We start from the raw sequence: 13,782 nt of genomic DNA on the forward strand, positions 1-13,782 counted from the left end.
GATGCTTGTACTACTAGAAAACTGGCCAACCACTGAGCAGATTGGAGCAAGAGAACGAGACAGAAAAACAAGGAGAGAAAGGATGACACATCGAGAAACAAAAAAGTGTTTACCTCGACAAGTTCTTTCATCTTCTGCGAGTCGATAACCACTATTGCATGAACAGTTGTAGCCTGGCACAGTGTTTATACAGTTGCCGTTTGAATCGCACACGTGAGAACCATCGCTACATTCGTCAATGTCTGCATGGACAATAGTACGTGGAAGGTTCATAAATGCTACTATAGGAGAGTGCACAGAAATCAAAGTGTTTCGACAACTGGAATTGTATCAGTCTAAAAAATTGTCGGCGCGACAAAATGCAACATTTCAGTACCCGAATCACCAAACACAACAGTGCACTTGTAATGGAGTATTCATATTGTTCTATCACGTTTCTGAAGACAATGTCTTTCAATAATTGCTATCTATTGTCCTTTAAATGGCTCTCTCTCTCTCTCTCTCTCTCTCTCTCTCTCTCTCTCTCTCTCTCTCTCTCTCTCTCTCTCTCTCTCTCTCTCTCTTAGTTTCACAATACCTTCGCAATAGGTTTCATTAAATCGCTGGTATCCAGAATTACACAAGCAGATATCCATAGTGCCGTTGTTGAAGCATACACTGTTTGTACATATGGTATCGGTACAGTTTTCGGTAGCTGAAAGTAAGTGCAAATGGTGTGAATATGCTGTAGGCATGTGCTCACATGTTATTGCATAGGGAAGTTTGTTGTCAGAGAATTCAATAACTATTTGTTATTTGCAGATTTTACACACGTAAGTGTATTTTAACAAAGTAATGGACTCCAACCTTAAAAATTATTCATAAATTATTTTCTTAGAAAATTAAAAAGTTATAAGGTAACAAAGTGGCAGGTTCTAGAGTGTGAGTGCATTACGTCAACAATATTTGCACATAATCTTAGTATCTTACATGTCGACTGCTAATTGTGTCCTCGCGTAAAACATCTGCATGCTCTGAGATAAATACGATGAATCAAAATCAATTTCTCCCAAGTTGTTTGAATTAGCAGAACTCATATACTTACGCCTGCAAGTATCACCTCCCTCGTCTAACTCAAAACCTTCATGGCAGCCACACTCGTAACCATTTGGGTAGGTGTCATTTTGTTGTCTGTTGGTGCAGGTTTGCTCACAGTCGTCTAAATTCAGCGAGCACTCGTCAATATCTGAAAATTCGTGGAAATACTTAGAGCCACAACTCTGCGCCCCCCCCCCCACCTCTTTCAGCAACTAGAGTCCACATATAATCAATTACAAAATGTTCATATGCGCTTCATGGATTGCCAGAATTATATCTATAGCTCTGCTGCAGACTACAATCACGTGTCTCGAGGAATAATGGTTCTTTGACAGTTAACTGACTTTCGGAACGTTATCGCTATTCATTTTTGTAACTTAGGAAGAGAGGTCTTTATTAAGATATTGTATTGATTAACTAACAATGGTGAGATTGTCGACAAATTTCGTATACTATGGAGGAAAGGCATATTTTAAAATTTAATCTATGAACTCAACCGCTTGCCTATTCTTTGTTCTGGCATACATTTATCGGGTTATTTTAGATTTAAATCCAGCTTGCAGACATTCGAAAAAGCCATATGACTCAGCATAGCTCTATATACCTTCACATGAGAGTCCGTCGTTTCCTAATTTGTAGCCGCGTCTGCACGAACAAACGAAGCTCCCCTCAGTGTTTTGGCAATGTTGATCACAGTCTCCGTTATTCTCCGAACACTCATCGATGTCTACGAATTGAGATAAAAACAGACAAATAATGAAAACATCACACAATTAATACTGTTTCGAAAAGTTTCTTTGGAAATCTCACCACTATGCAAGTTCTACTTCCACTCTGTGTAACTACAAATGCCGTTCTGTCATTTGCACCGACTAACCATTGGTAAACGAGCGTTCACTTATTATGGCCGGGGTGGATCGGCAAAATCCAGGGGGGGTTACCTCAAATTGAAAACTGCAAAGGGGGGGGGGTCATGTATTTTTCAAACAGCTCAGAGGGGGGGGTCACTTAATTTTCATAAGTATCCGTCCCGTCAAAAAGCAGTTTCAGTGTTCAGAAATTTTCTGGGAGATAAAAATGATTCGTTGCATGATTTCATTCTCTGAAGTTATTCACCTGTAAATCTGAACAAAAGTATAATTATCTGTCACATGAACATCTTGACTTGACAACTCTGAGGCTTGTCTTATTGTAAATCAAGCTCACTGCACTGAGGGCCATGAACAATTCCTATTACTTACATATTAGAGATATAGCAAGTTTTGTCAGGGAAATTATTTAACAGTTACCTGTACTGAGACTACTAGTACCATGAAAAGTGAAATTATACTTTTAGGTGAAATTACAATATCATAATTGTTGTCCACATCTGAACTTTTAAATACCCTATTTGAATCAAGTACATTTGTATCAATTATCAAACACCTATAAAAGAACAAATTAATTTAGTTTAGCATTGTAAAAAAATTATTCTTAGTTTTCTCATAGACTCCAATGTATAGTGAATCAACATTTCGGTGAAATTCCAAAATCCAATTTCTTGCACACATATCAACCTTTAACCATCCTAGGCTAACTAAGTACTTTAAAATGAATTATCAAATGTCTATAAATACACAGATTTAGATAGTTTTGTATTGGAAAAAAATTATTCATTTTCTTCATCGACTCCTATGTACAGTGAATCTACATTTTGGTATAATTCCAAAATCCAATTTTTGGCGAACACATCCATTTGTTACCACCCTAATCTAATCAAGTACATTGATATCAATAATCGAGAGTACATAAATACATGGGTTACCTATTTTTGTATTGGAAAAAAAATATTCATACTTTCCTCATAGACTCCCATGTATAGTGGATGAACATTTTGGTGAAATTCTAAGGTCAAACTTTTTGTCCACATGCCAGTTGTAACAAGCATATTTCATTTAAGTACATTTATGTAAATTATCAAATATCTATAAATGCACAGATATAGTTTTGCATTGAATAAGTATTACATAGATTTCTCATACTTGTATGAGAAAATATATGAATACCATGTATGGTGAATCAACATTATCAACAGCTGATTTTAATTAAATCCAAATATCAAATTTTGTACACATACGCTTGCAAAAAAATTGCGATCCTCCAGTAATTTCTGTCCAACCCCTTTAAAGGGTAATTTCAAAATTATAGCATGTCAGAAGTGGAAATCTGAGCTTTAACACCTTTTGAGTTTGTAAGGAAAGTCATTTGAAAAAATCTAAGCTCTTTTTGGGGGGATTCTATTGCTCCATATCTTTACTCAAGCAATATGAGGGGGGTCATGAAATTTTTGTCATCTTCAAAGGGGGGTCATCAAGTTTTTGGTGCAATGGGTAGGGGGGGTTAACTTATTTTGACTGATGCGCAGGAAGAATTTGCCGGCCCACCCCCGGCCATAATAACTGAACGCTCCCTAAACGACATATATGTGTTCGCTCTTGACGGTCCAAGTTTGCACATTGATGAACCTGCGCTGATTGGGCAATATTTGGCAACAATTATGACGCATTACCAAGGTTCTGTGGAATTACTGGAGCGGTATCCTACGCAGGCTGGCATCAACATAAATTATTTCAAAAGTAATCTGACAAAATTTACAGTGCGGTCTTTATCGTTGTACAGGGAAAGAGTGATCGCACGCATACAGATGTAGTAGTAAGAAAGTGGTGATTCGATACCATCCGCTTTCGTCACATCCTGCAATAAAAGGATAAGCGACTAGGGCAGCTAAAGGCGAATAATGCTCTTAAGCATTGCCTTACCCGTACAGGTTGCTGACCCGTCACCTTGGTAACCCACTTTACAGCGACACTCGTAACTACCAATGTTGTTGACGCAGAGGCCAAGGTCTTCAAGGCACGGATCATTTAAGCACTCGTCGATATCTGAAAATGAAGATGGTGATTCCGTCAGCAATGACGACTTCTCATGAAAAGAATCAGTACGGTGACCAAAATGCCAAAGTACGTTAGTATTTGACTGCATTGACAGCAAGTGCGAATAGTTGCATATTATACATCACTGTGACGCCTTCTCATTCAAATAAGAGCATCAATAGTAGTATTACACACATTGTGTTTCTTGAATATTACTTTTTTTATTTAAGCCAGTTTATTTCATATGCAACGACCTTGCCGACAATGCTGTGCGAGGGCGAAACGTGAAGGACGAGAAATTTTAAATCGTAACCATCTTCTTCAGGTATCAGTACCTTGAACAACGTTCAAAGTACGCCCACCGCAAAGTACATTCGAGCCATACCGATGTGCAATTGTGACAGTCTTACTTGCCTAGAGATCTCAAGAGCAGCCGTCTACATGTGCAACAACAGCGAAGACTCCGACTGCATAATAAATTTTGCACGGGTCGATGAACTCTGACTAATATATGTAGTCTTATCCAGAGCTAGTTAATGCATATTGAGTGATGTTGACCCTTTATAGTTTGATCAGTTATGTGACCTGGTCGCCATCTTGTATTGAATTTTTTATTCCCCCTAATTTGCATAAAACTATACTGATCAAAATTCTCTTGAGAAACATTTTAGCCATACTACCTAGATGCTACATACCAAATTTCAAGGTAATTGACTTTGCCGTTTTTGAGTAGATTTTTAAGTGATTAAATTGATATTTGTGCATTCCTCATTAATTATTCCAACTGGATATATCTCAGCAAATATAGGGGCTAGAGGGCGCTTTCCCGTTTGATAGTGGTAAGTATGGAACCAACATTTTTTCCTCAAATTTTGGGTTATCTTCAGTGGATGACTTTTGACCTACTTTGTGTTTTTCAGCAACTGTTGGAATATAGTTGCACCAAATTGCTTACAGTTTGGCACATAGGTAAAATGCATCATCAGTAAGTAGTATCACAGACTGTCGACAAGATACGAAAAGCATCTCACGTGACTGTGACTACATGTAGCAGAGTCTCTTACTGTTCCAAACGTCTATGTTCTGAACATATTTAGGTGATATAAAATATGGCACTCGATGCTCGAATCTCCCTGTCTTTTGCCACCTTGGCAAATCTGAAGTTGTAATATATGTCAGTTATCTATCAAACACTTACGTTAGGTCTCTGTTTCCACTTAGTATGCCATGTGCAATAATACATCATTTAGTAGTTCTTACCATTACATAGAAGCCCGTTACCGGTAAACCCGTGGTTGCACTGACATGAATACGATCCATCTGTGTTACTGCAATTAGCGTTTTGGTCGCAGTTGTGAGTGTTGACAACACATTCATCAATATCTTTAAAAAGAAGTAAAATGTCAATGATCCAACTGAGGAGTAATATCAATTTTCTCTGTGCAAACTGATGACGAAATAAGTATGAATACCTATACCAGGGCGCGACTTTACAATCTTTATTTAGGAAAAACGTAAGAGAGTATGCTATTTATTGCTAGTAGATGATCATATGGCGGCAATGAAGAAGCAGTGAAAAGACTATATCTTCTCTATACTGTATTAAGGCTATGTGCTCTTTGCGTAGACTTCTAGCCAGGATATCACCCAAAATAGGTGGCAAGTCTATTGAAAGCTGGGTGGCTATTACTCATTTACGTGAACTGAAACTATTATGCAAAGGTTGTTTTCAGGATCGATAATTGTGTGAAGTCTTTGCAACTTTACTTCAGTCGGATTTTTCAGGATTTTATGTTTTGTAAAAAGCTATCGGAAATTTATTTTGTTAAAATTATAGTTTACAATTGAGCTTAAAAGTTTACATCATGATGAAGACCAACAATGTACTTTTCGGACCAAAATGTTGTAGTAAGCAGACTCGAATTTTTCTTATTCCTTCTAGTTTCGGTTTCGATGGTGATATGACCTACACATCTGGGGTTTTATGACACTTTTTGTAGCGCCTACCTTGACAAGACCTTCCATCACCACTGAATCCGTTCTTGCACCGACAAGTGTACGACCCTGGCACGTTTTCGCACTCTGCGTCTTGGTGACATGTGTGTGTGGCGCGAGCACACTCATCGACATCTAGTAGAGCAATCAGGTATGTGAATAAACGGAAGATCGAAAGGATGTTAGCGTTTCGGGCTATGGATCCCCAAATGACATCGATGTAAATGGGAGAGAAAATTATATGCTAACAAAAGCTTTTGGGGGTACGCGATGGAAATAAAATGTCTATTGCAACAACAAGCGGCTCAGAAAGTTTAAGGTGGAATTCGCCTCCGGGACAGTGGAACAGACATTCGGACTCCAAAACGTTTACAATTCTTTCCTGATCTAAAACTTGTGCGGGTTTATTTAAAAGCTCTTGGTGCAAGAAAAAATCTCATCATCTTAGATTTTTGAAAATCGAAAATGTTATTTTTCTCCGTATAGTTAAAGGGACATAAGTTGTAACTTGTGGCAAGTTTTTATAGTATTCTGCTTCTGTATATTTACTACCGTGTCTGACCCTAATCCGTTTTTCATGCTGAAATTTCGAGTATTCTCTTGTCAATACAACTTTTATGTATGTAGTGATCATTGTTTATTGTTTACAAATGAATTCTAATCCGGACTTTAATACAATTTTCAACAATAACAATGGAGATTATACGCATATAGGTTGTGTTGATATGCTAAATACTTAGCATTAAATTACAGTTTTGAGATCAATGCAGAAAGCGTAGGGAAACCCCCCAAAAAAGTTCTGAAAAAATAGCCAAAAGGTACAGCTGATGGAGCTTTAACACAGGAATGAATTTCAAATATCGGTAAATCTCGGGTAATTTGTTTCTCCAGTACCAAAATTTGTACGGTGACCTCCGATTTTTATTCTTTATTTTGAAAGAGAATGTTTAAAAGTTTCATTGGGGAAAGTTTGAACAAAAGTTTAAGTCTTTCTCTTTCGAGGAGCATACCACCTTGATATCAAATCATGTTGCTGGCAAAAAAACGTCACTTCTGAGAGGAGCACTTGCATAGTACCAGGAAGGTCGATTAGAAAATGCATCAATAAGCCTGCTGTCTTGAGGGCTTTACTTACCTATGCAGTCGTATCCGTTTCCTACATACCCTTCTTGACACGCGCAAGTGTAACTCCCGACAGTATTCGTGCATTCCGCGCTCCTGTGACACGTATTTGGGTAACTTTCGTCGTTGCACTCGTCTACGTCATCACAGTTCGCCTTTCCATCCCCACTGTATCCCTTGTTACAAGTGCACATATAGGACCCTATCGTATTATTACAGTATGCCAATGTGTTGTGGCAATCATGAAGGAGTCGAGAACATTCGTCTATATCTAAGCATAAAAAAGACGCAATTCCTCGTCAGAAGATAAACAGAAATGACAATGGTAAAAAGCAAGCGAAGGCTTCGTTTTCACAAAGGAACGCAGAGGTGCATGTGCCATCTGCTGCAAAGAAAAATAATCGAGAGACCGCCTTTTCTGTTTGCTTGACACACCCTCAATTTTGTCACACACATATGTGACAAAAGCATCCTTTAGTACATACTTTTCAGACACAGATACAGGAGTCACACGTGCACTGCATATAATCAAACAATTCTAAAAAGATTCTAACCTCTACAATGCTCTATTAGGCCGTTTCCTTCAAAGCCATTCCAACATTGGCACTGAAATGACCCTTCAGTGTCCGTGCAATTAGCTCTGGCATCGCAGGGCCTTTCAACCTCGCATTCGTCGATGTCTGTTGATGTAAAGGTAATTGATATATTTTATTGACTATTGCTTAACAGAGTAAAAATGATTGAATTGATACTGATTTTGTTAAATCGCTCTCCATAAAACATTACACAATGTTTCGGCTTCTTCTCTGTTAAACAGTAAACATCTTACTATTGCACAAAATGCCATGGGCCGCAGCCCGTAACTTGTGTGTGTGTGGGGGGGGGGAGTTGCATCCCTAGAAATTTCCATACTGTTAATATTTAAATTTATATAAATTACCCCAATTCTAGCTCACCTAGGTTCTGCCCCTTTCGCAATTTCCTGAGGCTACGACCCAAGGGCGCTGTCAACCAACCCCATCTACTCTTTGCATGTTGGCCATCCGTGATAAAATCCCTCCGTTAAGATTCCCCTTAACAATTGACATTATACGTTCGGCAAGATCGTTTTACCATTCGGTTCAGAGAGAGACAGAGAGACAGAGACAGAGAGAGACAGAGACAGGGAGAGATAAAGAGACAGAGTGGCAGAGACAGACAGAGAGATAAACAGACTGAAGTCGAAAGGACATTGGCAGGACTATATGTTTACGTTGGCAGTTTGGGCACTTACTTGTACAGTTCCTACCGCTCGACTCACTCTCATCGACGTCGGTGTAGCCATCATTGCAGAAACAATTATAACTGCCGTACGTATTGTAACAAGTGGCTTGATCATGGCATGTGTGAATTCCTCTGTCACACTCATCAATGTCTGAAAGACAATCACACGAACCAAAAAACTACCTATGAAGTACTTCATACAAGGCGCAGACGATGTATTCAGGCATAGACATAAGTAGTAGCGATAACGAAATCCAGAAATTATCGATCGAATTCAAAATTACAATGCACGGAACCTAGTCATCAAGCCGAGTCATCGCAGTCCATACATATTAAGGCTCAAATTGTTAAACGAAAGTCTGAAGCCAACTGCAACCACACACAGTAAGTGAGGCTGCCCACAATTCTCCATGATCTGTACACACGGTGATCACTCACTGAACTGAAGCAAATGTCTTTTGTACACAGTACAACTTGGTGCATATTTCAAAATTCTAGCAACATAGTTTTGATGATCATAATTTTCTGATTTCTCACTGTGAATAATGAGAAGATCGACCCCTTTTCCGCGGAGGAGATAGTAATTTTGTAATTTTGTCGACAAAGATTTTTTAAAGCCATACACAATATTTTCAAGGAAACTAAGGGAATAAGTTGCATCTGTGTTGGCAAAAGAAAGGGTATTGATTTTTTTAATGTTCTTAACAAAGGAAATTTGCATGTCTGACAGGTGGTATGATGAGATCATCTTAGTTGCTGATAACTTTATCCTGACAATTGTGCAATTTTTAGCACCTCCAAACATCGACTTCTCATTCCATTTACAAAAAATCTTGAATTTTAAACATAATCAGTAATTTTGGAACATAGTTTTAACAAATAATTCTGAACTTAAATTGTAAGTTAAAATTTATTTAGAAACTGATAAAATTGAAAAAGCCTCTAGCAAAAAAATGTCTGGGTTAACAAATCAAGGGGAATTGTGGGTACCCTCACATACTGTGCCACAGAGGTCAAAACGGTAAGAGTTTTTTCTAACACTAGAAATACATCCCGCCTGTGATCTCACTTTTTACACCGCCGCAATATTCAGCTTACCCAAGCAATTTTTCTGATCTGAGTGCAATTCAAAGCCCGCTTCGCAACTGCAGATGTAACTTCCTACGGTGTTCTCACATGTTTGGTTACAAAACGTGTCATTGTTAAAATCTCGTCCTTCGAAGCATTCATCGAAATCTGTAAATGAAATCGTAAACGAATGTATCATTCAGCTTGGCAAATAGGTTGTGAGTAATCCATATCACACTCTCTCAGATACGGAGTTTTGATATTTGTGTCAGGTTATTTGCTTGTAATATTTTATCGTACTATTTAGCTCACTTCTCTGTCATTTAATAAAAGTCCCAGACCATCTCAGATTTAAACTTTGTCTCTGTTCATTTTCCAATTGCCCAAAATACTCCGGTTTTCTGACCCGTTGTCTGCCTTATAACTGTTTGAAAGTTTAGCTAAACCTACGATTAGCCCTAATTATGACGATTTAGGAGCTAAATACCATACATTTCACAGTGTCGAATAATAGTATTCAGTACTGAATATTGAAAATGACAATCTTATTGATTTTTGAATTTGTTCGCCTATATAGGTCTGAGCTGTTGAATCAATCTCATTGAGACGACTAAGAAAGGAAGTGAGGGCAATCAAAATAATGGCTAACTATGCCCACATAAAATGACTAATAGTTCTCCTGCAAAGTCTCAACAGCATAAAGCTTGGCCGAGTATAATTCTACAGGAAGTTCCTCTGCTGGTGGAATATTGAGGAGTTTTGCGATTGATGGTTCTAGATTTCGCAGTTTTGAATCATTTTCGTAAACATGGCGGCTTAATTGCTGATTTAGAAAGGATCGTACCTGCGCACTTGATTCCATCGCCTACAAGGCCTTCAGGACAGTTTCCACATGTAAACCCTTCGCTGGGCGGCCGATCATCGAAGCACAGGACGCTGGGATAGCATGGACTGTCCTGACAACCATCGTAATCAAGCTCGCAATATTCACCGGTCCACCCGCTGGTACAATTACAAGGCACGATCTGTATTAGGGCAAAGTGAATATTTTTAAACAAGGAATTCTTGGAGCACCATTCGAATGTCATCTTCATGCTGAATGGATCAATAAAGCTATGCCTAAATGTTTCTCCTCTGAAAAACTTCTGTTTAAATCACACTTTCGGCTATCGATGAAATTGTGTTTGAACTAAAATTTGTTTTAAACGATTAGAGAACTTCAAAATAGAAGGAGTTTCCGATAGCCCCATCTCTCTACGTTTCTTCTTGTCAATCCTGTTTACATTTACAGGTCTCTCAAGCTGAAAATTGAGGTGAATTTTTTAATCTGTGTGACTGGCATGAATAATTATTACAATAACCGCTTTGTAGACGAATACTTTTTTCTTCTTAAGACAAGAAACATTTTACGGGAGTATGGTCAAATTCAAATTTGCAACGATTCATCGGCAGTATTTTAGTGACTCAGAGGCTACGAAACAAGGTTAGATGGTTTTGGAAACGCCAATAACAACACTTCCGCTGTGACTATGGTATGATTGTGCCGGTGTCAGGATTTATCTGCTCGGTTCTATAACTTTGTAAATGTCCTTGCCTTGAAATTGTCATTCACCACGTCACTTCCGTTGACTTCACCCTCAAAGTGGCACAGTCCGTCATTTTTGCAGTCACACAAGCGCACTTCAACAACTAAGGTTGTCGAGGCTTCCTTGTCATCAGTTGCTGTGTATGCGATTCGGACTTGACTCAGATCTTGGGGAGTCCACCTAAAAGTTGCTTGCTCCGGACAAGAGGATGATTCTGCTTCTACAGAAAGGAATACAAGGAATACACGAGACTTTCAAATATACTGATATATACTTCCAATTTCTGCAAGTATGATTCCACAAGCAACAGTAAAAGTGACGATGATCGCGTGTTTTTACATGTGACGTCATATTCGACATGTAAAGATGAACAAAAGTTCGCACCAGAGGACACTGAAAACCAAAAGAGGGGAAATCGGCAGACGCACACGACCAAAATAAAATTGATTTTCGAAAAAAAGACGGTAATTTTTTTCCTAGCCCAAAAGGCTTGAAAATGAGATCACAAAAGAAGTAGATCAGAAAAATAAAAGTAAAATATTGAGAGACCGAATGTCTGTCAAAAATGCGCATTCTGCCTTATAAACAACAGTTTCGTAGATGTAAGAATTTTCTTTACTGCTCTCATAAGAAAGTGCTCCACGTTTTATCTATTATTCTGTAAATATTACCTCTTGCATAAAGACTAGGTAACAAGGTGTTTGGCTATGTTTGTCAACGAGTTCTTCGAAATCTTCGAAAACATACGTACCGATGATTCCGCCTGGCACATCTTCTAATAGGCCAAAGGTGACACAGTCCCCATCAGGGTCAATTGCTTGGACTGTTTCAACGACGGCTTCGCCTACGATAGCATCTATGACTTGTTTAGCGGTAATATTCGGTGGGAAATTAGCTGTAAAGATATAAAGTCGTGGAACATACGTACTGTGTCGTACCTTGATCTAAAATATTGAAGTCGTCAAACCAGACAGACAGACCAATACTGGTGCCGCCTTTCGCCGTATCGTTGGAGAACAGAGAAATGAAAATTTAAGTCATATTTATCCTGGCAAATAGAACACTACAAACTACCGGTGACTGTTTACTTAAATCACCCTTTAATGAGTTGGGATATATTAAAACCATTAACTTTATCATTTTTCACGTTCTTCTTAACTTAATTACCTAAATCGTCGGCGTCCTGTTGAAAGATACTCGAAGAAGACATCGTGGCCTTTCCGACGTCTGCATTACCGGTCGCTATTACGTCATATTGGCACTCCAGGTCCGCCCCGCACGTCTCGATGGCAAGTTGCCTATTTTCTGGGTCGGCCACTTCATCGATGAAAAGCGGTTCGAAATCGAGGTCGTTGTAATCGTCCCAGCGCTTGCCATCTTCATCCTCATACTTGAACAGGGATTCCGTCGATGAAACTCGCCCTGGGTGATAGAATTGCAAATAGTGCATGGCCCTATCAAACATTAGCATATATAATAGAAGTGATGTTGATGAAACGCCCACTCAGCTTTTAACTTTAAGAGGTAACGGCAAAATCAGTATCAAATCGGCAAGTGTAGGCATGTTGGTGAAAACTCGATATGAGTAGTTACTTGATGAGTTAAGTCTCAACTCGTTCGTGATCATATTTCATGAAATTCAGTGTATACTAATATGACATTAAACTGGCCCAATAATCATTTCCATTCAAGGTAATATATTACCAGGTCCATGGGACAATTGTGATTTACAAATTTAAGTAGGACTATCCTGAACCACTGATAATTAGTGGTGGTACAACACAATGATCATTGTTTGATGGTAGAGCTAATTTTCCACCATATACCGTTATTTATTAACCTACTATTCCAAGAAGGAAATGAGCTTGTTTCGCGACACGACACGGACATGCATACAGATGTTTTCAAAACATCGGCAAGTGACTTTTCCGAAATACATAGAAGAAACATCAAACCCACGAATTCATACTTACACGTCTCACCAAAGTCGAAGTAATCGCGTTCCTTAACCGGCATTACAAGGGAACCATCTCGTTTTTCAAAATCGTCGGCTGGGTCGTCATTCCACACCCCTGTCGTGAGATATATTAAACAAAGTCAGTCTTAGGCCTGAAAATACTAGTTTCCTATTCTTTGCAACACATATAGCAAGGCATGGCTCTACATCCATTCAACCGTCCACTCATCCACCCGGCCACCCATCTACCAACTACGTATGTATGTAATAACAACAACAACAACAACAATAATTAATATAAGTATTATATAGAAATAATAAAGCAAATAATAACAGGTTCAATTTCCATGAAAACTTCATCATTGGGGTATTTGGGTCGGAAAGACCAAATATGATATCGATTTCACTGCCCCATGTTTCAATGGTAACCATTTTAGGGGTTGAAAATTCCAGTTTTTCTAATATTCCATGAAAAGTTACTTTGATTGTTATGAAAATTATCTAGTGGGGGAGTTCGAGTCAGACAATATAAAAAACAGACTTATTTTAATGTTTCGAGTTGCCATGGTAACCAATTTGGGATTGAAAATGTTACTTTTTCCCTAATTCCTATTAAAGAACTATTGATTGATGTAAAAAATTGATAATAAGGGTTTTTCTGGTTAGCACACCAAAAAAATCACACTCATTTTAATATGAGATGTTTCCATGGCAACCATTCAGGAGTAAAAATTACCGGTGTTTCAAAGATTCCACCTAAATCCAGTAATCAACAGAATGTGTTATATCAAAGGGATATTTT

At 38.4% G+C, this 13,782-nt stretch overlaps 1 protein-coding gene across 1 annotated transcript in view; it reads right to left on the reverse strand.

Annotated features, from left to right (window-relative positions):
* LOC139117611 (fibrillin-1-like) overlaps positions 1-13,782 on the reverse strand; it is a 129,015-nt gene that overhangs the window by 41,606 nt on the left and 73,627 nt on the right. Inside the window, exons 29-44 of the mRNA XM_070680852.1 lie at positions 12,997-13,095; positions 12,191-12,445; positions 11,775-11,918; positions 11,032-11,243; positions 10,282-10,462; positions 9,468-9,605; positions 8,380-8,520; positions 7,661-7,786; positions 7,120-7,377; positions 5,997-6,119; positions 5,250-5,372; positions 3,876-3,998; positions 1,682-1,804; positions 1,085-1,225; positions 578-694; positions 114-242 (exon numbers count right to left, since the gene is read on the reverse strand). Coding sequence (XP_070536953.1) covers positions 114-242; positions 578-694; positions 1,085-1,225; positions 1,682-1,804; positions 3,876-3,998; positions 5,250-5,372; positions 5,997-6,119; positions 7,120-7,377; positions 7,661-7,786; positions 8,380-8,520; positions 9,468-9,605; positions 10,282-10,462; positions 11,032-11,243; positions 11,775-11,918; positions 12,191-12,445; positions 12,997-13,095 — 2,433 coding nt within the window. The remainder of the gene's footprint in view (positions 1-113; positions 243-577; positions 695-1,084; positions 1,226-1,681; positions 1,805-3,875; positions 3,999-5,249; positions 5,373-5,996; positions 6,120-7,119; positions 7,378-7,660; positions 7,787-8,379; positions 8,521-9,467; positions 9,606-10,281; positions 10,463-11,031; positions 11,244-11,774; positions 11,919-12,190; positions 12,446-12,996; positions 13,096-13,782) is intronic.

This window comes from Ptychodera flava, chromosome 18, assembly GCF_041260155.1.
Source record: "Ptychodera flava strain L36383 chromosome 18, AS_Pfla_20210202, whole genome shotgun sequence".
Classification (NCBI taxonomy): domain Eukaryota; kingdom Metazoa; phylum Hemichordata; class Enteropneusta; family Ptychoderidae; genus Ptychodera; species Ptychodera flava.